Consider the following 25,175-nt stretch of genomic DNA (forward strand, 5'->3'; position numbering starts at 1 on the left):
AGTCATTTGGGTTCATATCACTTCTTGCATGTTTTAATTTGTATTTGTACATATTTATCTATATTCAGTTCTTATTTATACCAATTATATCATAAACTATTTGAGGATAGGAACTAACTTTTTAATCTTTGCATTTTCCCCAGAAGGTCCTTAATATCGATAAATGAATTAAACACCCAAATAATTCTAAAACAAAATAGATATGATCCCTTAAGTGTACATAGAAAATAACCTTTTGGAAGTTTCAAGGAAGGAAAAAAATTCTTCTTGAGGTGGAAGGAAGGTTTCATGAAAGAGGACAGCATTTGAGTTGAATCTGAAAGTATAGACATGATTTTGATAGCAGAGATTGGAGATTGAAAGAAGTTATTCATACCTGAGGACTAAGTGAACAAAGAAAGAGACAAGAGTCAAGAAAACCCAAGGTATTTTTTCAAATGACAATCAGGTGTCCATTTGGCAGCTATCTACAGTATTCACAGCCATGGAACTAGATGCTTTGTCTGTTGGAATGAGAAAGGGCCATGCTTTGGAGAAGTCTCATGTTTAGGATATAGAAAAAATGATAAACAAATGAAGTTTTTTTTTATTTTTTAAGAAGAGAATTTGGATGATGCAGCATCATTGGAAATCAAGGACTAGAGAGTTCCAAGATATCCATTTTCAACACTTAGATACCAGAGAAATATCAAGGAGAATAAGACTACAAAAAACCCAAAAAAACCCCAAAAAACCCTTAGATTTGGCTAGAAGGAGGGTCACTAATGACCTCTGAGAATGTAATTCTTATAGAATGGAAAGGGGTGGAATTTAGATGGCTGAAGGAGAGGACAAGAAAGGAAATGTGTAAAGAGGAAGTGGAGGTGGTTACAGAAATACTACGGAAGGATAGAGAAATAGTGTGATAGCTAAAGGGAGCATCAGGATCAAGGGAAAGATTTTTTTTAATAGGGGTTACCTGAGTATGCTTAAAAGTAATGGAAAAGAAAGGGGCCAGTAAAGAGTGATGATAGTCAATAACTAACATGTATTATAGTTCTTTAAGACTTAAATAATGATTCCCTTATAATAGCCCTGTGTGAAAGGTATTGAAATGTTGTTTTTCTCATTTTATACTAGGTAAAGTTAATTTGCCCACATTCTGCTAGTAAAAATGAGAACTTGGAATGAAATACAAGTTTTCTGACTCTTGAACCCAATACTTTCCATTCTATGATATTGTTTTCATTCATTTCAATTCAATTCAGTTCTACAGGCATTTATTAGACATTGATTTATGTGCAGTGCACTGTGTTGGGTGTCAGGATTACAGAGACAATGTGAAAAATACTTCCTACCCTCTAGGACCATCTGGATGCACTATTTACACAGATAACATCTATTTGAGAAGGGAGAGAGGCTAACATAACAAGTACCAGGATTAGGAAAGGCTTCTTCCAGTAGGAGATGATACCTAAAATGACAATCACTTTAGGTATCAGATTCCTTATATGTTAAATGAAGGGTTTTTACTAAACAGCCTCTGAGGACCATTCCAGTGCTAAACCTATGATATACATGTGAGCCTTGAATAAAGGCTAAAGATGGAATTGATGAGGAATACATTTCAGGCACAAAGAATGGCCTGTGCAAAGACTGGAAGCAGAGGGTGGAATGCCAAGTTCAAGACCAGTTTGACAGTTGTTTTGTCTAGAAAGTATAGTTCATGAAAAGGAGCAGTGCTAAATAAGCCTAGAAACATAGGCTGAATTCAGACCGTAAAGGACTTTATAAATGCTAAAGCAAAGATATTAGAAAATACGAAGGCTTCTTGAGCAGGAGAATGGCAAGATCCAACCTTTAGGGAAATTTGGTGTGTATGTGTGACAGCTGGGTGGAATTAGAAACAGGAAAAGCAAGTAGGAGATAAGAAATGAGATCCAATTCAATCCGTCAACATTTATTAAATGCCTGCTATGTGCCAAGAACTGTGCTAAGTGCTGGGGATACAAAAAGAGGCAAAGAACTATAGTGGTGGCAGTGGGAATGGGAAGAAGGGAACAGTGGAAGAGAAGCTGGGTAGGCAGAGTTGACGAGATTTAGCGACTCCGAAGGTGTGAAGGGGAAGGGGAGGAAAGAGAAGGTGGTGTCTCTGACCCTTGTCACTGGCAGAATAGTGGTATGAAAGTGTGGGGGAGAATGTGGGGAGAGTGGAGAAGGGTGAAGTCTGAAGACCAGGCGGTTAGTCCCTGGGTAACTCACTCCTGCCCTATCGGACCTACCACCTCCCTGCGGTGAAGCGTCCCGGACTAGGAGGAGTCAGGTTTCTATAGGGCTGTTTATGTCACTAACAAGCAGTGTGACTACTGTCACGTCAGCCCCGGACCATTGTCCCTTTAAAAGAGGACTAGTGGAGTAGGCGCGAGCTGCAGTTCCCGTGTACTGCCCTCCTGGGCACCACGCTGCCGCTGCCAGGCACTGCCCCGGGTGGCGTGCAGACCACGGTCTGAGTTGGCGGCTTCCCCTCGAGCCATGGCGGCGAAAGTGGACCTCAAGACCTCCAGCGATTGGAAGGAGGCAAAAGCTTTTCTGAACTATCTGAGCGACCAGCAGAGGGAGGAGCATTTTTTCTGTCAAGACTTCATCACCTTGAAGAAAATACCAACCTGGAAGGACTCAGAGGTAAACGAGACTCCAGACGAGGTGGTGAAATCCAGGTACCAGGTGGACGATGTCCTGAATGAGAAGATCTCGCTCTTCCGAGGAGACATCACCAAGCTCCAGGTGGACGCCATCGTGAACGCAGCCAACAGTTCCCTGATGGGAGGTGGCAGCGTGGACGGCTGCATCCACCTGGCGGCGGGGCATCTGCTCAAGGAGGAGTGCCGGACCCTGCACCGCTGTGAGACGGGCAAAGCCAAGATCACTGGGGGCTATCACCTGCCAGCTAAATTTGTCATCCACACCGTGGGCCCCGTGGTGCAGGGAGACCCGAACCCCAGCCAAGTGCAGGAGCTTCGCAGCTGCTACCTCAACAGCCTGCAGCTGGTGCTCGACAACAGCCTGAGGTCGGTGGCCTTCCCTTGCATTTCCACCGGCGTCTTCGGGTATCCCAGTGAGCCGGCGGCCGAGATCGTCGTGGGCACTTTCCGAGAGTGGCTGGAGAAGCACAAGAATAAAGTGGATCGCTTGGTGATCTGTGTATTCCTGGAAAAGGATGAGAAGATATACCGCAAGCTGTTGCCTTATTACTTCCCTGTGGCCTGATGCTGTTTCTCCTCACCCCCGAGTCCTATCTCCAGGGGAAGGTTCCAACATCACTATGAGGACGTTTCTGTTCATCCTATCCAAGTTGCCCTTATCCTCACCTGAGACCATCAGTTGTTTTTCCATCTGACCCTCCTTCAGGAATGAGGATTTCACACCGCTATTCAATAAAGGGTTCTGCTCATAAAAAAAAAGGAAATAAAATGAGGGTAATCATACTACTTGGAGCTGGAAAAAGGTCCCTTTAGTTCTACTAGTAGGTCCCATGCCTTCATTTTATTGACGAAGAAATGGAGGCTTACAAAAAGTAAATGACTAACTACCAAGGACAACAGTAAGTTGCTGAGTTAGGGTTTGAGCAGGGTTCTAAAGGGCTTGCCAGGTAAACTCAAGTCAGACAGATTACAAATCCAGTTCTCTTTCTCTACTGTGTAAATACAGGGAATAAATAGTTATGTAGGTGTATTGAGGAAAGAAAAAAAAGGTTAAGGATAGCAGTTGTGAGGAGTGCAAAAGAAAGTCAATCAGGAAAGAAGCAAAGGATTCCCTGGAGCAGTGAGGCCACAGATGAGGTTAGATAACATGAATTGGTGATAAATCTCCTTGACACAAGTGGCCTTCAACTGCACCAATAGGAGTGAAGAAGGCCAACGGTGGGGAACTTAAGAGTTGGGTTTCAGCAAGGCATATATGATAGTAGGTATAGGGGAGGGGAAATGGGGTTGCCTAACCATAATATCAAGTCCACAAAGGGAAGAAAGACTAGATTAGGATAAAATCATAGCCATGATGAATAGTTTAGGAAGAAAGAGAAATTATAGTTAGAGCATTTCAGACTTTTGGGTCATGGAGGAAGAATCCTCTTCCACAAAGGAATCATCATCATCATCATCAAGCATAATCTCACTTTTGTGTGTGTGTGACACCCACATAATCTTTCTCATCTCCCCTGCCACACCCCCCCATACAGTGAGCTGCAGATTGGTATAGTGAATAGAGAGTTGGCTTGCAAGTCATGAAGAGATCTGAGTTTAAATCCTGCTTCTGATATATACTGGTTGTGTGATCCAGGGTAAGTCATTTTAAGACAGCTCTTGGCCGTTCTCCAAGTCAGTAAGTTGCAGAAAATGTATATCGTATATAAAATATATATCCAGGAGTTCCCTGTATTAAAATTACTAGTCCGGTCCCAATCCTTCTCCCTCTTACTATGTACATACACATAGATGTGCATATGCTAAGGAACTACTGGTTTTCATCCACAGAAGGAATCCCTCAAATAGCAAGCCACAGGTAAAAGCCAAGTTGAACTAGTTGGTATGATGATTAGATTTGTGATGGTTAGACTCTTGAGCTCTATGTTCTTCTCCCATGGTGCCTGATAGCTCTTCTAGAAGCAGGACTGGAAAAATTAGAAAGTTAATACATGGGAATATAGGTGGTGAACTCATTGAAAAATCAGAAATGAGGGGGGTGTTTAAAGTGCTAGAGTAGTTTTAAAATATTGACTCTTGGTAGTAGTACTACTACCAAGTTGCCCTTTGTTCAGTGATCTTAAGGTATAGACCTAAAAGTAGAACCTTTGGGTCAAGCAATATGTATCCTTTTTTACATAATTGCAAATTATTTTTCAGGATTTTTTGTATCACCTTATAGCTCCATCATTCGTGAGTGTGCTTTGTCTTTTCTAGGACCCTCCAACATTGATTATTCCCATTTTTATCTTTGCCATTATTTTAACCACATATTTCTGTTAGTTTTCTCTATTCCTTTTTTTATTGGCAAAGCTTTCTAGCGTTTCCTCATTGTATATGATGGTTGCATTTGGCTTTATATAACTTTTTGATTACATTATAAACATTTCTCTTTCTATACTTAGTAAGGTTTTTTAAAAGGCATAAATGAGTATTGTACTTTGTCAAAGATTTTTTCCACATCTAGAGATAGTCACATAATTTTGGATATTTTTATTTTTAATATTTCAAAGTTATGTTGCTTTCCAAATATTAAACAACCATCCTAACATCCCTGGTCCATATTTAGTCATAATAAATGATTTCTGGGGTACATTATTTTGTCCCTATTATTAATTTTGCTTGATCTACATTAAAGAAAAATAGTATTTCCATGAGCATTTATTTCTCCTGTTAACCTCTTTTCTCCTTTTTTCTATCCCTTTTCCTAATTGAAAGGTTTTATTTAGTTTATTTAGTTAATTTATCGATCCATTCTTTTCCTTTTTTTTCCCTCTGCACAAGTGGTTCAGAATCCTCTTCCTTTTCACTTTCTTCTTCATCCACTTAAGTATTAAAATAGACAAACTGCTCAATGGTTCCTCTGTTGAATTTTTTAATCCACACAAAAGGTCATTCTCTCTTTTTTCCCCTCTTAAAAACACACACACACACACACACTTTATTTCATTACTTTAGTGAATATTTTTTCTCTGATAATTTTATTTACAATCCTTGTAGTTTAGTGTGCTTGCAAGTCAAATATTTTACCCAGGTCTTTTTTGTTGTTATTGCAGGAAACTTCAAATGCCACTACATCTTTTTTGTTAGTTAGGCTCAGGATTTCAGGGTATGTCATTTTTTTGTTGCCTCTTGAGCACCTTGCTTTTTGGCATGTTATTCCATTCCATTCTGTAGTTTCTAGTGGCTACAGAATAGTTCTGTGCTATTCAAATTTCTTTGCTTTTATAGTTGAAGGCCTTTCTGTCTGCTTGTAGGATTCATTGTTTGTCTTTGGAATTGTTACATTTAATCTCTCTTTGTCTTGGATATTAAAGTGTAAGATTCTTTTTGCTGGAGATATGGACTCTTCTGATTGGTCCTTTGTTTTCTGCAGTCAAAGGTTCTGGGCAGTTTTCTTGTATCATTTCCTTATTGTGTTCACATTTTTTAGTTTCTCTTGTACTCCTGGGAGACCCATAATGCCTACACTGTCTCTCTGCATCTTGTCCTTAAAGCTGATAGTTTTGGCTTATATAGAGAGCATGGGTTCTTTTTAACATTATTGCTGTTTGTTTTACTTCTAGAAAATTCTGTTAATTTGAATTACAAATCTATTGTTCTCTTTTTCTCTTCTTTGGTGGGGCTCTCCCCCAAGGATTTACTTGTTTTCCTACTCTTCTAATTCTTTTTTTTTCTATGCTGATAATGGTTCTTTTCTAACTTGTTCCTTTATGCTTTTCATTTTTCTTTTAAACCACATTGGAACATTTTGTTGTTGTTCCATATTCTCTTGGGATCCCATTGGGTTCTTTATTTGTTCAATTTTCTTTGTCATTTTGTTCTTTTTTACACATGCTTCTTTACGAATTGAATGGGAACATAAATGAGATGGAACAAGACTAGCTCAATAATTAATTATAGATGCTTTACTCTTCAATTATAGTCAACTCATACCAGTCACTAATGTTGGGGATGAAGAAAAATGTTTTTTCAGAATTAAAAAAAACACACCCAACCCTCATAAAACCTGGGTCACTTGGAGTTATTGTGATTAGAATATATAATTTCATCTATACATTCTAGCAGCAAGAATTTCATTCTGCTTCTCCTAGAACTGTGATACAATCTTAATTCAAACGTCACTGAAGCTTAAATTTAGTGAGTTTTATGAAGCTGAACTTTTATTGGCTATTATGGATGTCTTCAGAAGCATGTTGTATGAGGCTGTTATGACATGTCATTCACAGTGATATGGAACTTAATACATATTTGTTGACTGGCTACTTGCTTACTGGTCTAGCAGTTAGAAATAATGAGGGTAATAATCCTGCAATCCTTGATAGGTCACACTACATCTGTAATACTCTTTTCAGCTCAGGATATTACTTCATTTTAGGGAGAATATTGATAAATTGGAAATTCTCTAGAGTAGATGACTGATTAGTGAAAGAACTCAAGTTTATACCATGTAAAGATGAATGAACTAGGGATGTGTTGGGGAAGAGAAGATTTGGTAAGGTGTGGAGAATAGATAAGATAGCAGTTATCCAAATATCTGAAGGGCTGTTATTTGAAGGAGTTCTTTAGCCTATTTTGTTTAGTCCTGGAAAGTAAAATCAGGAAAAAAGGATGGAAATTTTTCAAAGAGGCTTTGAACTGAATGGTAGGGAAAATTTCTCAACAATTAGAGCTTCTTGAAGTCTTATTTAAGCAAAGACTGACAGCAACTGCCTTTTAGCTGTTTTTTAAATGTTGGTTGGATGAACTAGCAGATGCTTTCTAATTTTGAACTTTAGCAATTCGATTTTAGGTTTGGGATTTTTAACCTTTTTTATGATGTAGACTTCTCTGGCAGTGTGGTGAAGTTTTTGTACCTTGTCTCATAATTTTTAAATGTATAAAATAAAATATATAAAAATTCAAATTACATTTGAATACAGTTGATCAAAATATTTTATAAAAATATTCACAGATCCAGGGACAGCTAGATGGCACAGTAGATAGAGCACCAGCCCTGAAGTCAGTTCAAATCTGGTCTCAGATACTTAGCACTTCCTAGCTGTGTGACCCTGGACAGGTCACTTAACCACAATTGCCTCAAGGGAAAAAAAAGATTCACAGGTCCTAGGTTAATAACCCTTTCTTGGGACCCTTTCTAATTCTGTACTATAAGACTTATACTTGGTATAGAGTATTAAATAAATATCTGATAGTTAATTAAGTTTAGATATATGAATATTTTTATATCCATATTAGCAATTTTTTAAAAAATGAATTCTATAGGAGGATTGTGTTAGGGAAAATCTGGAAATGGGATTTTAATGGGAGATAGTCGTGGAACAATAGATGAGAGAAGCAACTTTAGGGAAACAGAAACCTAGTTTCTGAATCTTCTTCCATGTACTTCCCACTTGGTAAAGGGAACTGGAAATTAAAACATTAGGTGAGCAGAATCAAGTCAGCTAGGAAAGATCATTCCAGGAAAATAGCTTTTGAGGATGTTCATAGGAAAGAGAAAAACTCGCTCTTAGAGATTTGTGTGCATATTGTTTCTTGGAATGTTAGGCTAGATGGAGGAATAATATATCTTAAATTTGAAAGTAAATCCCAGAGAAATTCCATGACCAAGACAGCTAGGTTTGGAATAGGAAGGGAGCTAGGATGAGGATGCAGTTACTAAGATCAAACAAATTTCAAGTCATGTTAATGAAATTCAGTCTATGTGGTGGGAATTGGAATAATCTACACAGAATTTTCCTCAGCACACACACACACACACACACACACACACACACACACACACACACACACATATATATATATACATATACATATATATGTATATATACATATATATGTGTATATATATACATATATATGTATATATACTCCTGCAAAAACGTATCAAAAAAGAAGTTTATGGTATTTGTATGATAAAGTTCTGGAGAAGTCTTTCCATATTGTTTTAAACATAGTGAAGGTTAGTATATATTAATTTCTGAGAAGCCAAATAAAATACTTAATCATTTATATCACAAGTTAAGAACTATGGTGCAACAAACTAGTATCCTTCTTAGAAGAAACTTAAGCTGTCTATTCTCTGTAGTCTTGAATTCAAGCATCTCAAATGCTTTCTCTAGGGGGCTTTGCTGCTTCATGACATCATAAACAAGGTGGTTCCAGAGTTCAGCTTAGCTGACATTTTGGTTATAAAGCCAATAAACAAGAAAGCCCTAAGGTATTAACCATGATTTTTTCCCCCTTTTCTAATGCAAGCTAGAATTGCAATAGGTTTACAGAGCTTCTAATTTATTTTCTACTAATTAAAATATGCATTTCCAGATAGATTAGATAGTATTTCTGCTCAAATTCTTATATTGGCTTTGTTCTTTTGTTTAAAATGGTGGAAGGGGGGTGACTAGAACTAAGCAGAAAATAAAAAAAATGCATTAAGATTTTTCTAGCAAAGAGCTATGTATTTATATATGCAAAAACAATTGATTAGTTAGTTGACACATTCATTTTAGCTAGAGGATGATTTTTGAAAAGCTGCTGTTGCATTTTAACACTTAACTACCTAAATGTATCAATATATACTTGTAAATACATGTGAACTTTTCAGGCACAATTAATTTGCATTTATTTACAAAGCAAATAAAGCAAAACCAAAGAAGAAACCCCAATCCTCCCAAACAACCCCAAACCATAAAAGCTTCTACACACATTTATGACTAGGATATGAAGCTAGAACAATACACAAATTTCTGACCTGTTTTTCAAGAGTACATAAATAAGCTAGGGTGTCACTGACTGGTAGGTACAGCAGGGAATTTAAAGGAGAATCCAATTTAGCTAAAGGAGAGAGGTCACTTCTGAACTGTTGATTAAACTAAGTGTCCTTGTTATAGGATTTTTTTCCCACTTTCCCTGGTTTTTAACCAAGGACAGCAGTTTATATAGCTAAACTATCTTGAACCATCTTTCTCTTCTCCCATTATATTTCTCAGATATCAGGTATAGGAATGTTCCAAAGTTTATAGAAAAGTTCTGATTTTTTGTTTTGTTTCAGTATAGCATATTTTCAATTTATGTGTTTTTTAATAGATCAAATTGAATTTGTGTTCTAAAGCAAGAGTAAGCAAACTAAAGCCCAAGGACCAAATCCATTTTGGTAACTTTTTATATAGCCCATGAACAAAGAATTTTTTTTTACATTTTAAAATATAATGAAACTTTTTAAAAATGTAAAAAAAATTCTTAAGTTCACTGTAGAAAAAAATGTGACAGTTCTGATCCCTGTTCTAAGGAACTAAATAAACCCTATCAAGCCTATGAAAAGTAAATGTTTGCTTCCACATCTTTGAAATCTCCCAATTATATTTCTACCAGCCTAAAGATGTAATCGATATTCACAAATCACTGTTATACTTAGAAGTCTCATAGCTTCTCCCCCCACTCTTTTTTTTTTTTTTTTTTGCTAAGGCAATTAGGGTTATGTGACATGCCCAGGGTGACACAGCTAGGAAGTGTTACGTGTCTGAGATCTGATTTGAATTTAATGCCTCTTTAGGGCTGATGTTCTATCCACTGTACTACCTACCTGCCCCTTTTGCTTTTTATAAGATTTTTTTTCAGTTTTATGCAGTATTAGATCATGTGAGACAATTCATTTTTTTCAAGCTACATTATGTAGAGGAGAGAATTAGAACCTATGCAACAGGAGGATTGATTGAAGGAATATTGATAGTGTTTATTGGAGTGAAGAGAAGACATGGTGACTTCCTGTTTAGTTTGTAAACATTTGAAAAGGGCTCTCAAGATGTACTTAGTTACAAAGGGCACAGTTAAGAGCACTACTAGGTAGATACTGTAGGGAAGCAGATTTTGGTTTTGATGTCAGTTGTAAAGAACTTATCAATCATAACTGTCTCCAAGTAGAATAGGCCACATTGAGAGAAAAGTCATAGGTTCTGTTTATTGGAATGATTCAACACACTTGTTAGATATGATTTAGAAGATATTTTTCAGGTATGGTTTAAATGAGATATCCTTTGACATTGTCAGTTCCCTTTTAGGGGAGGTTCTTTTCAGCTCTTAATATTCTGATTTAATTCTGTTATAGATTCAGTAAATCTTGGATTTTACTATTCATTTTGTGTTTTTGATTGCCAACACTTGTTTGAATAGCTCAGGATTGAGTTGTTTCAATTGTGTGCAATATTTTTTTCATTATTTTTAAAAATAATTTTGATCTTAGCTTTAATCACTCTGTGATCTCATTGAATCAACAGCTGATTCAGAGATAACTGTCAATAACAATTTTTTTCTTGTCTGGTAAAGAAGCTGCTTGAAATAATGAAGAGAAAGTTGCCCTCAGAATCAGGTTTACTTGTACTCAAGTCCAAAGTCAATTTATTGCTGGTCAACTTATTTAACCTCTGAGGATTCTTGACAACCCTCTTAAGATTATAAATTGCAGAGAAGGTACCAATCTTCATCCATGAAAGAAAATTTCCTTATTGGGAATAAGCAGAGAATCACAAGTCCAGTCCCTATTATCTCTTATCTGGTGCCCATCATAACCAGTACCTACCAATTCTTGAAGAAAGTTTTCATGATATATGGGCATTAGGTTTTTGTGTAATCACCAAGTCTTTAATCTTCTCTTATTTCTTCTTCTGAATGATGCCTTCCCATATATTTTTCATTATCCTTACTTATTTTTCTACCTTTGCATTGAAGTCCCCAAGTATCAAAATATGTTAATTTAATTTAGAGATTCTTATCGAGTTTTTCATAGACTTTCTCTATCTGTAGTAATCAAATCTGGTATAAACTGAGGTAATTTTCATCTGCAACTTTTATATGTTGCTCTTGTAGATTATGTATGTATCTGTTTGAATTTGCTTAAATTTGCCTTGGAGAAAGGAATGAATAGATATCTCTAGAATTTTTACCTACCCCTTTCCAAGTCAGACTGTGACTCCTGCCAGGAGGGCAGGAGATTGGGGCCAAAATTTTGGCTTATTTTGCTTTCCTCAGAGGATACTGAAATATCTATCCATATGCCCCCCAATTATCATTCTAGAGGAAAGTTTTAGGTTCTAGATGCTTTTCTTGGTTGCTAATTCTTAATAGCAAAGGCATATTTACCAAGCTATATCCAAAGGCTTGACTCCTTCCCCACTAAGTGCTAGCTAAATAATGATCAATCTACCTATTGAATAGTCAAATACATCCATTTATCCAAGCAAATAGCAAACAGAAATCAGAAATATACAGTGAATGAGCTCTTTCCCTGGGAGTAACATATCAGAATGCCCCGATCTCATCCAAGATAAAACTGCCCTAAGTTTCTAGCATGGCAAGCTGGAAATAGGGATATGTTAGAGGCACTGACTACTCTGTATGTTGCCTTCTTTCCAGAGTCTATCTCCCACTTTAAAGACCTTTCCCTGGATAGAGCCTGAAACCACGTCTGTCTTCTCTCAAAAATGGAAGCCAGAAAAAAGAATCTCTCATCTTCCATTTTCTTGTCAATTTTACCTTTCACACAGGAATGAAGTTTATGAATAATCATTTTCTTCACTAATAAGGAGCATCTTATGCCAATGCCTAGGCTTGAGCCCAGGGTTACACCTCAGTATGTGATGACTGAAAATTAATAAAATAATGCTCCTTATTGCCTTTGGATGTATGATAAAACTTACTCTGCCAGTTCTTTTCTTTGCTTTTCCAAGGACCCATCCTTCCATTCAGCTGTAATTTCCCTGATATGCTTTGATATGCTTCAGCTCCTAAAGCATATGTCCACTTGTTGGTCACTGAACAAAGGAAGAACTCATATTTAGAATAGCAAGCATCAAATTAAAGTTTAGATAGTTTAAAAAGTGATTCTTAGAATCTTGTCCCCTTTACTATTTCTTTGCCACTATCATTGCATAAATGAACGGGGATGTATTTTATTGAGGATCATTTTTAATTTAGTTCATGGGTTACTATGGCTAAAACCATCTAGCATAATGTAAAATTAATGAACTTTCTTTATACTTAGCTAGGATGGTCCTCAGAAAATAAACTTACTCTATTGCCAAGATCATTCTCCAATGGAACAGATTAGATTCACAAGACACAAAAGTCAATGACTATAGTAATCTAGTGTTTGATAAACCCAAAGACTCTAGTTTCAGGAATAAGAATTCACTATTTGACATAATTTGCTGGGAAAACTGGAAAATAGTATGGCAGAAACTAGGCATTGACCAATACACCTAACCAACACTTGATTTATACATAAAGAATGAGTAAATTAGGATAACAAGGGATAGTCTACATCTCAGATTTGTGGAGAAGGGAGGAATTTATGGCCAAAGAAGAATTAGAGATAATTTTAATTATATTAAAAGTTTTTGTACACAAAAAACCAATGCAGCCAAGATTAGAAGGGTAACAAAACTGGGAAAAACTTTACATCCAATGTTTCTGATAAAGACCTCATTTCTAAAATATATAGAGAATTGACTCAAATTTATAAAAACACAAACCATTCCCCAATTGATAAGTGGTCAAAGCATATGAACAAACAATTTTCAGATGAAATTAAAGCCATTTCTAGTCATATGAAAAAATGCTCTAAATCAGTATTGATTAGAGAAATGCAAATTAAAACAACTCTGAAGAACCACTTCACACCTTTCAGATTGGGTAAAATGACAGGAAAAGATAATAAATGTTGGAGGGGATGTGGGAAGACTGGGCCACTAATACATTGTTGGTGGAATTGTGAACTAATTTCAACCATTCTGAAGAGCAGTTCAGAACTATGCCCAACAGGCTATCAAATTGTGCATACCCTTTGATCTTGCAGTGTCTCTACTGGGTCTGTATCCCAAAGAGATCTTAAAGGAGGGAAAGGAACCCACATGTGCAAAAATGTTTGTAGCAGCCCTTTTTGTAATGGAAAGAAATATGGATGCTCATCAGTTGGGGAATGATTTAATTAATTATGGTATATGAATGTAATGGAATATTATTGTTCTATAAGAAATGGTGAGCAGGTTAATTCCAGAAAAGCCTGGAAAATCTTATGTGAACTGTTGCTAAGTAAAGTAAGTTGAACTCAGAGAACATTGTACAGAGCAATAACAAGATTTTGTGATGATCAACTGTGATGGACTTCACTCTTTTCAACAATAAGGTGATTCAAAGCAATTCCAATGGACTTTTGATGGAGAGAGCCATCTACATCCAGAGAGAGAACTAAGAAGACTGAGTATAGATCACAGAATCATAGTATTTTCACCTCTTTTGTTGTTTGTTTTGCTTTTCTTATGCATCATGATATATGTGGAAATATGTTTAGAAGAATTGCACATGTTTAATCTATATTGGATTGCTTGCTGTGTAGGGGAGGGAGGAATTAGGGAGGAAGAAAAATTTGGAACATTTGGAAAATTTGCAAAGGGTAAATGTCGAAACCAGTATTTTGAAAAATAAAAAGCTGCTATTAAAACATAAAAAGGAACAAGGAAAAAAAAACTTACTCAAGATTTCTTGTACTCAATAGCAAAAGAAACCATTTTGTTCAATGACTTCAAATATACACATCAGTCAGTATGTAATATAGGGAGATACATAATTGTCAAAGATATTCCCAACTATGATGAAGGATATTCTCTTCAGAGTCCAAATAAAAGAGAAATTGATTTCCTGTAGACTGTGAGTTCCTCCAGATATACTAGTTTGTAGTTGATGTTGTGCCGATTGCACCAACTCACAGAATGTTGCAAAGCCTCCTGAAAGAGTTCTGTAATCAAAGGACTTTGATTTAACCAAATAGAGATATAATATCTATTGCACACATAACATTCATTGAGATGGATACCCTATAGAACTTGTACAATAGTATGTGTTTCTGAGACAGACAGTACAGATAGAAAAGAAATTGTACCCCTAGTTGAATTCATAAGGAAGAGAGTAAATGGATTTTTAAAAGAAATTGTAGAATTCATTTAGGGCAGCTAGGTGGGGCACTATAGCACATAGAGTTTTGGGCTTGAAGTCATGATAACTTTGCTTCTAAAGATCAAACTCTGCCTCAGACACTTATTAGCTTTATGACCATGGGTAAGTCACATAACCCTATTTGCCTCTTTCCTCATCTTTACAATGGGCTGGAGAAGGAAATGGAAAACTACTCCATTATCTTTGCCCAAGGTAACTCCAAACAGGAAGAGTTGAATACAATTAAAATGACTAACGATTCTTGATAACAAAGTGTATGTTGTTGTTCTATGGCAAGGAGACTTGGAATGCAACACTTTCCAAAGAAGTAAAAATGAACCTAGAGTTCCATGATGATATATGTGATCAAACTGCAGCATATAACCAAGGAGGAATTTTGAAGACCAGGAATGAAATCGTCATTGAAGAATTGTGTGATAAGATGATATGGGTTGGTCATGTGGTGAGGGAGAGGGGTGACAAATGCACAACCTAAGTGCTCCATTGGTACTCTTACAATGTCAAGAGAAAATGACTCCAATATGTTGGATCAACAAACATTAATCATCTGCTATGTGCTAAGCACTATTCTAAGCTTTGGGGAATACAAACATGAAAAAGTTCCTCTATTCAAGGAACTTGCAAGCTAATTGGGGAAAAACAATACTCAAAAGGAACCTGAAATGGAAACATTGGGGAGCATAGTAGAAAAAAATCAGAGAAGTCCTAGAGTAGTGCAGCAAGGTGACAAATGATATGATATCTGAATTAAACTTCCTCAAAGATTTCAAGGCTCTGAACTTCTAATCAGAAGGGCAGAAAATGATGAAGTTATAAACCTAAGGCTTATGGAAACATGCAGGATGAGGAGGAGGATTCCTATAACAAAGAGAAATCACATCAGGTAGCCCTGAACTTAAGTTTTAAGTCTTATGATCAGTGACCTACGAGCATTTTCAGCTCAAAAGTATACAATCATAGCAACTTGTACATTTTGGAGAACTCTATCCATTTCATTAATTGATGGAAATTTCTAAGGTTCTAATTGGAATGCGATTTCTCAAAACTAATTTAGATTTGTGATTGTTGTTATAGTAGAAAGAGTCCTAGATTTAGGGTTAGGGATTATATTCTAATATGAGTTTACAACTTAATAGCTGCGTGATCTGAGGAAAGTCATGTTCTCTCTTTGGACTGGACTGGATTGAACTAGATGACAATTAAGATCTCTTTTAATACTCAGTCTATGATTTCTATGGTCCTAATGTATGACCAATATGGATTTATGATAAAATTTTATTATCAGAAGCAAGTTAGTCTTAACATTTAGCTCTTTTCTTCAGGAATTTATAATATAATATATTTGGGGAGACTGGATTTATATATCAAAGACTCCAAGTGGACTTTTCCAATTGCAAAGACATATTATTGAAATTTCAAACAGTGCAGGGTCATAATCATGTTAAAAAAATTTGAGGTTATTGCCCCATTGTAGATGCCTAGATCTCAGCTTGATGTTCTTCCTGTATAAATGCCTGGGTGCTCCTCCACCATTGTACTACCTTCCTGTAGTTTATGTTTATATTATTCTATCCTGTTTTCTTATTTATTTTATTCCATTAGCACAGAATTTCTACATATGTGTCTAATTCTGAATAATGTTCTTTCAGGAAGCACAATTCTTGCCTTTATCTTGTCTTCTTCAATTACATTGATTTTATCAGTAAAGAGGAAATGCAGATAGAGTCTCATTCTCTAAGGAGAATGGTACCCACCATTTTACAAGAGGATCATTTACCCATGGACTTTAGGTAGATGAATAAGCTTTGAACAGAAAAGACATCACCGATTTCATCTGATTTGGCTGTAGTGATTACACCAACTTTTAACCTGAACAAATGGATGACTGTGGGCCTGAGTAAAATTAATGCATTGGCATTTGTCAAACACAGATTCAGACTAAAATAGAATAAATTAGTTCCTCTTAGTTATTTCACAGAGTGAGTGAGCTGAGGAAACAAAGGGGTAAGGTGTACATTGAATGTGAACTAGCTTCTGCTTACAGATTAAGTAGCAAATGAAATTTCATAGAGTCAACAGAAAGAGATTTAATGTTACTAGGTTTGGCTTGAAAGGAGACCTGTGAGCAACCCAAGTTCTTGCTCTGAATTGTTCCCAGAATAGTTATAACTTTTATTTGCACAGACTGTTCTGAAGGCAGGTTTTGAAATTTTAGGTAGATAAAACATGAATAGCTGAAATCTGCAGTTTCCCATGTGATTCCAGAATAGTACCATGTAATGACAGTATTATTTGAGGCTAATAATGTAATTAATTTTTCATTATTGCATTTGGCCAGTATTGACAGTGCGCTAAACTGTCATCTGACATCATTCCGTGGAGAGTCTCCCAGAAAAGGAATCCTATAATCACATCTGACAAATTTTCCGACAAAGAGAATGGGGATTCCTGGGAAGAAAACTTAATTACTGAGGATAGATATAACATACTTAATGTTTGCAAAAACACTTCCATATGATGAACCAAACTAGGATTGTAGAATCATAAAAAATTTAAGCTGGATCCAGAGACCACCAGTAATGATGCAGTATCTAACTTTATTTTTTCTAGTGGTAGCTATTCATAAATCATTTGAAGAATAAAGTGTGAACCGAAGTAATATTAATATTCCTTGTGAATCTACAGTGAAAGCAATAAATTCATAGATGCTAATCCAAAGAAAATGGTCTTTTGTTAGTGATGAGAAAAGAGAGTATTTTTTTTTGAGATTTTTTTTTCATTGACATATGGTACTTCTAATTCAGTGACAAATTAATTGACTAGGTTTAAAAAAAGATGAACTTTGCTTAATGAAGAAGGACAGGATATGCATTACAAGGCAGCTGGTTCTGCTAGTGCGGGCTTATGGAGACAATATACATTGGACAGCTAATGAGTCTCTGTTGCATAAGATAGATTCTCTTTATAATAGAATTGCACACTTTGTCTCTAAATGGGGTTATTATACACACCATTGCACAATGTTTGAAGAGCTTTGGTTGGCCCTTGTAGAGGGTTAGGAGAGAAATAAATTGGAAAACAATTGTACATAAGACCTTCAATCCATCAACTACTCCATATTTATCCAAATTACTAGCCTACTCTCCTCAAATACAAATCTGTGTCACACTCAGGGCCAGAATGTTAATGCTGACTAGCCTTTTATTAGGAAGATGTTCTTCTTTAAGAGTATACTTGAATTGATACAAGTAGGAATTTGGCGAAAGGACCCTCTACTTCCAGAATTTTTTCCACTTTTTTTCATGTATTTTATTGTCTCAGACTATAAACTATTATTTTATTTCCTGTCTATCATACTCTTCAGTACATCTAATCACTGAGGGAATTGTGCATTGGAAATTATTACAGACTGTATCTTTGAAGTCAGATCTTGTAGATGGTTGGACCAAAAGAAAACCAAAAAAATGGTTTGATGTCAACTCGTCTAGTGGAATACCCCAGGAAAAAGAGTTTTGACTGGTGCCATTTAATAGTTTTATCAATGCCTTGAATAGAAAGATAGATGGCAGGCATCAGATTTGCAGATAACAAAGTTGGGCTAGGTAACCAATACATTGTATGATAAAATAAAGGTTCAAATAGATCTCAAAAGGTTAGAACACTGGAGTGAACTGAACAAGATGAAATATAAGGGGAATAAATGTAAAATTTTATACTTGGAGTCCAAGAATCAGATTTACAAGAACAAGAAGGGGGAAACATGGCCAGACAATAATTCTTTTAAAAAAGATCTTGGGACTTTAGGGAATTGTAGGATTAAAATGCCAGTCAAGAAAGCTAGTGTGATCTTAGACTAAATTAGGAAAAGTAGAGAGTACAGTGCTGGAGGTGTGTGTGTGTGTGTGTGTATGTGGGTAGATGACTATATTTTCATTGTCCTCTTCTTGGTCACACCAGAGTTTAAACATTTTGTACATAACATTTTGTACATATCTGGGCACCACAGTTTAGGGAGGTCATTGATAAGTTGGGGTGAAAGACCTTGTGTTCACAAAAAAATTTGTTTAAAGAGACTTGTGTAGAGAAGAAGAGTTTTATAGAATGGGAATACAGATGGGTGGTTAGTAGATAGGTGGTAAAATTGATAGAATACTGGACCTGGGGTCAGGAAAACTTATCTTTCTGAGGTCACATCTGGCTTTAGACACTTACTATTTGCTTGACACTATTTGTTTGATTTTGGATAAGTCACACTTAAATCCCATTTCCCTCAGTTTCTACATCTCTAAAATGAGCTGGAGAAGACCATGGTGAGCTATTCCAGTATCTTTGCCAAGAGAAATGAGCTCATGAAAAGTCAGACATGACTACAAACAACCAAACAACAATATATACTATGTACTAAGTATTGGACTAAGATGTTTTTACAGATATTATCTTATTTGGTCCTCACAACAGCCCTGTGAAATTGGTGCTATTATTATCTTCCCCTTTTAGAGCTGAGAAAACTTAGGCAAAGAGAAGTTAAGTGACAGAAGGGTATTAGTATCTGAGGCTGGATTTGAACATGGATTTTCCTGACTCTCAGCCCAGAACTCTCTTCACTTTGCCACCTAACTGGAGGAAGTATGAGAACTATATTCAAATATTTGAAGGAATCTTATGTTAAGGAAAGACTGGAGTTGTTCTGCTTAGCTTCAGATGTTTCAGAGAGGTGGATTTAAAGGGGATATAAGGAAATACTCTGTAAAGTGAAACGGGCTACTTTAGAAGAAGTACATTCTCTTGTTGCAGGTCTTCAATCAAAATTTTGATGACTCCCTCTCAGGTCCTGTGTAGAAAGCATTTCTGGGTCAAGTAAAGCTCAGGCCAGGTGGTCTCCAAAGACTATTATTCTAGCTCTGAGACTCTAGGATTGAGTTGGTCAGTTTGAAGTATCCAAATAGTTTACTATTTTTTCCTTTCATTGTTCCTTTTCCTTACTCTTTTTCTCTTATCACTTTTACTATACTCTATGATTTTTAAAAGAAAGAAGAGGACTTGGAAACAAATAAAACTTCCTATTTCTGCACATGAAAATTGTTCTTCCTTTTAGGAAACATCTGAAGGACCCAGTCCATTGGGGGATTGAGATGTTATGTTCAGTGTAGGGTGATATATAACAAGTGAATATAGGTCATTTGCTTTGAGCACTCATGGTGGTCAGTTCTTTCAATAGTTTTGTTGACATCAATTTGATGAGATCAGCTAGGAACTCTCTTACTATCTTCCTACTTTTCTTGAGTTTTAATATCTGACCTTGCAAATCCAAAGATCCTTTTCCATGGCCAAGAAATAGCAAAACAGAATCAAAAAGTTCTGGTATCTCTTAATTGGCCTTTGTCATTGTTCCATCTGCTTTATTCCTTTCTTTGATTGTCCCAACATAGTTTAAAAGTCAAGTCTTTTCAATAAGTTTTTCTTAAGCACTATGTGTCAGGCACCTCAAAAATATATTTTTTTAAATGGAGGGTTTCAGCATTCCTTGTAAACATCCTAATCATTTGGGACTTTAGTTTTCTTTATAGTCTTCTTATAGGACCATGCCTCTCTTTTGTATTTGTCTTCTATTACCTGCCTTTACTTCCATCTTTTGTAGATGCTTTTTAGAAATCTATGCTTTCACACGGATGTATTTAAAAAAAAATCCCTCCTCATTTTGTTTTTGTTTATTGTAATTGTTCTTTTGCCATTTTATTCTTTAGAATTTCCTATCCTTCCCTTGGCTCATTTCCTCTCCAGAATTTTAGGCCTGACATTCTACTTATTACTTCTCCAAATTCCTTTAAATATATTTTCAAGACCATTGGTTCATAGTAGATGATCCTCAGCTTTTATCATGAATTTTAATTCTTTTTAAAGTTATTCTAATTCCTTTAGCAATCAACCTTTTTTCTTGTGGATGATAATCAGGTATAGAATAGCAGTTCTCTTGTCAAACCCTCCACCTTTTAAAATGAAATTTTCCTTCTGTCTAGCTAAGAATTTAATAGCTGCTCTGTTTTTGGCAGGGAGTCTCACTAATGTCCAGATTAAGATGATCTTTTTCTGCCTTGAGACCATTCCTCAATGGCCTTTGCTCTTTCTCTCTTTTTGTTTCTCTACAATCATCCTTTTTGAATTTTATTCAACCCCTCTGTAGGGGACTCTTCCATCTGTACTTCTAGTTCTGACCTCTCTCTTGAGCTCTAAACCCACATCTACATCTGATTAACGGAGCCCTCTTTTTGGATGGCCCATTAGTACCTTAAATTTGATAGGTTCCAGAATAAACTCTTTTCCCCTGGAAAGGCAGTATACACACTTTCACTTTTGTGCTTTTCCTTAGGCTTTTTTTTAGATTTACAATTTCCCCTTTCCTTTTCCCACTCTTCATCTAGTGAAGTTTAACCTTTCTTTAAAGACTAACTCAAAATTTATCTCCTCTACAAAGTCTTTCTGATCTCCATGGTTACCATTAACTCATCCCCTCAGAGTTGATGGAGCACTTGTTTTGAAACTCCCCAATCCACTCTTCATTTAATAATGGGTATTATAATAATCTGTTTTTGTCATATCCCCTCTAACTTTGATGATGGTAACAATAGCAGACATTTATGTACCACTTTGAAATTTGCAAAATGCTTTACAATGTTTTCTCATTTGGGCCTCACAATTTGGGACTTTATTTTATTTTTATTTTTTAGTTGTGTCTGACTCTTCATGACCCCGTTTGAGGTTTTCTTGGCAAAGATACTGGAATAGTTTGCTATTTCCTTCTTCAGCTTATTTTATAGATGAGTAACCTGAGGCAAATAAGATTACGTGACTTACCCTGAGTCACACAGCTAGGGAGAATTTGTGGTCTTCCTGTCTCCAGGCCCAGGACTCTCTACCCACTACCACAACTAGCAGCCCTCTGGGAGGTAGGTACAAGTCTTATTTTCCCAGTTTTACAGACGAGGAAACTGAGGCTTAGAGTGATTTGTCCAATATTACACAGCTAGCAATGTATCTAAGATATAATTTGGACCAGGTTTTTCCTCAGTGAGTCTACCACCATATCTCCTAAGGTACTAGAGCTAAGCTTTATGGGGTGGGAGCTGTGTTTTATGTCAATATTGTCTTTTCCTTTCCACTTTGCTCCATTTTCTGCATACAGCAAATGTAGAGTAAATGTTCATTGAATGTTAATGAATGTTGAAGTTTCTTTTGTATCTTTCACTTGACTTCCTATCCCAGGCCCAATCACAGTAGCCTCTGTGAAATATTCTGAGCTGGTGGGAAGAAGTTAGTATAATCAGTTCAAGATTATATTTGAACAAAAGCAAGATTAATTTCTTCTCCCTTCTGTGGGATCCTTTAATTTTAGTCCCAACTGTTTCCTGGCCAAAGTAAAACAGATGAGAGGTACCAATACAGTTAGCTGGGTTTCCCCCTTAGTCCTTACTTGTTTAAGTGAAATCTTCAAGCTATGTCAGAAAGATTTTTTTTCCCACAAGGTAATCTTTAATGGTTACATAAAGTAAACTCACATCTTGATATTATATTTATTGTTTGCTACTAACATTTAGGGTGATGATCCTTTTGGATGATGATGAAATAGAGGGTATTATTATAGTACAGGAAAATATCCCGCTCATAATTTTATTTGTTGATATTCTTCCCTTGGGTGTGGTGTATTTTCTTTCCATGCCATTGCTGGGACTATTTCTGATGTATATTTTTGATGTATATTCATCCAGAAGGTTCTGAATGGCATGTATATGGAATGGATTTATTCTGTGAAACTGATTTTAAGTAATGTACACACTTCCTGGTAAATGGAGCTGTAGTGCTTATAATAAAGTTTCCATAATGTGTCAAGGGAAGATAGAAACTACAACAAATGATAACAATTGCCAGTTAATGAATTTCCCTTTAGCTACATTTTTATTGACTGTTTTATGTTCTTTGGCAAACCGGGTTAGCTGATGACAATACTTGGAATACTTACTTCTTTGTAAAAATTAGCTTCTCATTAACTGGATGTCTCTTTTAATGAGAGTCTTTTTTACCTATCATGGTTTTTTTTTTTTAAATCATAGTTAACTCAAGGAAATAAAGAAATTGATAAGTGATAACACTTGTCTTCTCAGTATTTGTCTGGATTCTGTGATGGTACCTAATGTTTGGAAAACTGTGGAAGTGAATTTTTGCCTTTTACATAATGTCTTCAATTTAAAGATTTAAAAGTAAATTTCAGGCAATTAAGTCTCAAGAATATCCATCAGCATTATATTTTGAAAATTGAAGCAAGTTAGTAGGGGTTAGGTTTTCTTTACTAGAAAATCTGGAGTTTTTTAAAGTGAGTATCCTTATCATGGTGTCAAGATGATCTGATTGCTTGGCGTCACCAGCACAATTCTGACCTTGGATGTTGAGTGTGGAGAAGATTCAGAACTCAGGACAAGGCTCACTGAATTTTGTCCCTTAGGAAAAAAATGCTGGTCTTAGAATCAAAAGACCTGAGTTTAAATCCTGGGGCAGATGCTCTTTGGCTAAATGACAATGGGCAAGTCATTCGTTTTCTCTAGGGTTTAGTTTAAGCATGCAAAAAATGAGTGAAGGTGACCTAGATAGTTTCTAACATCTCTTCTGGCATGAAGTCATATGATTCTCTTAATATCTCCTGCAGGAAAAGGAGAAGCTGTATGTGGAACTGAAGCACATCTTAGCTCGGCAGCCTGGGCCTGAAGCAGCTGAGCAACTGCAACTCTACAGGCACACGTTAAGAGAGAAAACCAAACAACTGAAAGTGAGTTAAAGGCTCTGTCTAACTACTTACTATTAAAAGGGAGGTCTTTCAGGAGCTCAGAAGACATATCCTTGATTCTCAGTCAGGCTGTTGTTCTGAACATCATTAGGTTAATATTTTTCTTAAACATAAATCAGAGGAGAGGCAGGGATGACTGCCCCCTCCTCAGCTCTTGAATGCTCAGACCGAGTGTAAGCATCCCTACTAGAAAGAGCCAGCTGGGCAAAAAAGGAGAGAACTAGTTTTGGAGCAGGAAATTCTAAGGAATTTTCATGGGTGATATAGAATAATTCGAGCTTTGGTGCTGGGGTGGGGGAGGTGGGGAGGAGGGAAAGATGTTTTGGTTTAATTGCCAAACAAAATCAGACTACCTTTTCAAATCAGAATGAACTTCTCTTTTGTCACTTGAAAATATACAAAAAGTACAAGTTCTCTATGGGCTCCCAGCTTTATACTCTTCCATTAATGTGATGAATAAATAAGGAAAGAAAGTTAAACTTATATTAAACAAGAATTGGATTTTATCCAAAAACTTCTTTCCTTAGAACAAGGATTATGCTAAATCTAATATTCTAAGACTATGCCATGTAAGTCTGTGTCTACAATTCATTTTTCTGTTTGCACTTTTGGCTCTTTCCAACACCTCCCCATGGATTTCCTTATTGTATTTTGGACATTATCTTACTAAATACTTAGATATTGTTGTTACAAAAGGAAGGATTCATGAGAAATATTTGTAATATACCAAGGATACAATCAAAATAATGGTATATTTTAAATATAAATCTATAACAAATATTTGTTGATTTCCTTCCATGTTCAAAGTCTGCTGTTAGATGCTACAGGGGACACAAAGATGTAGTGACCCTTGCCATCAACCTAACACCATAATTCTTATTTCTGAGAAGTTCAACAGCCTTCTGTGCATGGGGAAAACAGATGTCATTTTACAAGTATTCTTTGAAGAATATGCTTTTATAAGTTTTTTTCTTAAAAAACTGGCAGACAAAACATATGTCTAATTACAACATTAATTTACAAGACACTGTTGTAAGTACTTATTGCTATCATTCATCTCTATGGATAGAATATTCCCTCTTATTAGAAGTATTCTGAGGCTAGGGGGGAAGATCTGAGTTATGTTTTAGGGGCTTATTGGTCAATTATAGGTTTGAGGGCATTTGAGATTTTGTGATTTCCATAATGGTCTGAGTCAAAATTAGAATTTTGCTTGTGTTAATTTTTTGAATGAGTCTTTCAACAAAGTAAATATAATTTTTTGTTTTTTTGATTTATTTTTATAATAAAGTTGCATCATGTTAGATGAATATTGTTGTAAACTGAAGATTGCATTTAAATGCTCATTACATTAATCCTATGTTGTGCTGAGGGGCTCATGGAATCTTCAGGACTGTTTTTAACCCTTCAGCCCAGAAAGTCAAGTTCCTTGATATGAGAAAATATAGTTGATAGAACATGGAAGAAGTTCAGAGGTTCATGTTAATGAGCATTTCACTTGATTTGGGCTCATTGCCTGTAATCTCTTTCCTAATCCTTTATTTATGGATTAAAAACAGGATCTATGTTTCTTAGAGTTCATCTGTTGTGGCAGATTTTCCCCTAACTGGAAATCA

At 35.9% G+C, this 25,175-nt stretch overlaps 2 protein-coding genes across 4 annotated transcripts in view; both read left to right on the forward strand.

Moving 5' to 3' along the window:
• The window catches only part of CFAP58 (cilia and flagella associated protein 58), a 116,339-nt gene that overhangs the window by 79,627 nt on the left and 11,537 nt on the right, over positions 1 to 25,175 (forward strand). For 2 of the 3 annotated variants that reach the window (XM_074295526.1, XM_074295527.1), the window contains exon 16: positions 23,422 to 23,541. In XM_074295526.1, the coding sequence (XP_074151627.1) occupies positions 23,422 to 23,541 (120 nt within the window). Of the gene's footprint in view, positions 1 to 12,128; positions 12,308 to 23,421; positions 23,542 to 25,175 lie in introns of those variants that run through there. The other variant, XM_074295528.1, reaches the window with a different exon arrangement.
• On the forward strand, positions 2,198 to 3,467 carry LOC141558406 (ADP-ribose glycohydrolase MACROD1-like). Its single transcript, XM_074295529.1, has one exon. It carries the CDS (start codon positions 2,512 to 2,514, stop codon positions 3,244 to 3,246), a length of 735 nt encoding a protein of 244 aa, XP_074151630.1. The 5' UTR covers positions 2,198 to 2,511; the 3' UTR covers positions 3,247 to 3,467.

The sequence above is a fragment of the Sminthopsis crassicaudata genome, chromosome 2, assembly GCF_048593235.1.
Source record: "Sminthopsis crassicaudata isolate SCR6 chromosome 2, ASM4859323v1, whole genome shotgun sequence".
NCBI classification, from domain to species: domain Eukaryota; kingdom Metazoa; phylum Chordata; class Mammalia; order Dasyuromorphia; family Dasyuridae; genus Sminthopsis; species Sminthopsis crassicaudata.

What these genes read in the sequence shown, in the direction of transcription:
- LOC141558406 (XM_074295529.1), top strand. Translation starts at nt 2,512, where the DNA reads ATGGCGGCGAAAGTGGACCTCAAGACCTCCAGCGATTGGAAGGAGGCA.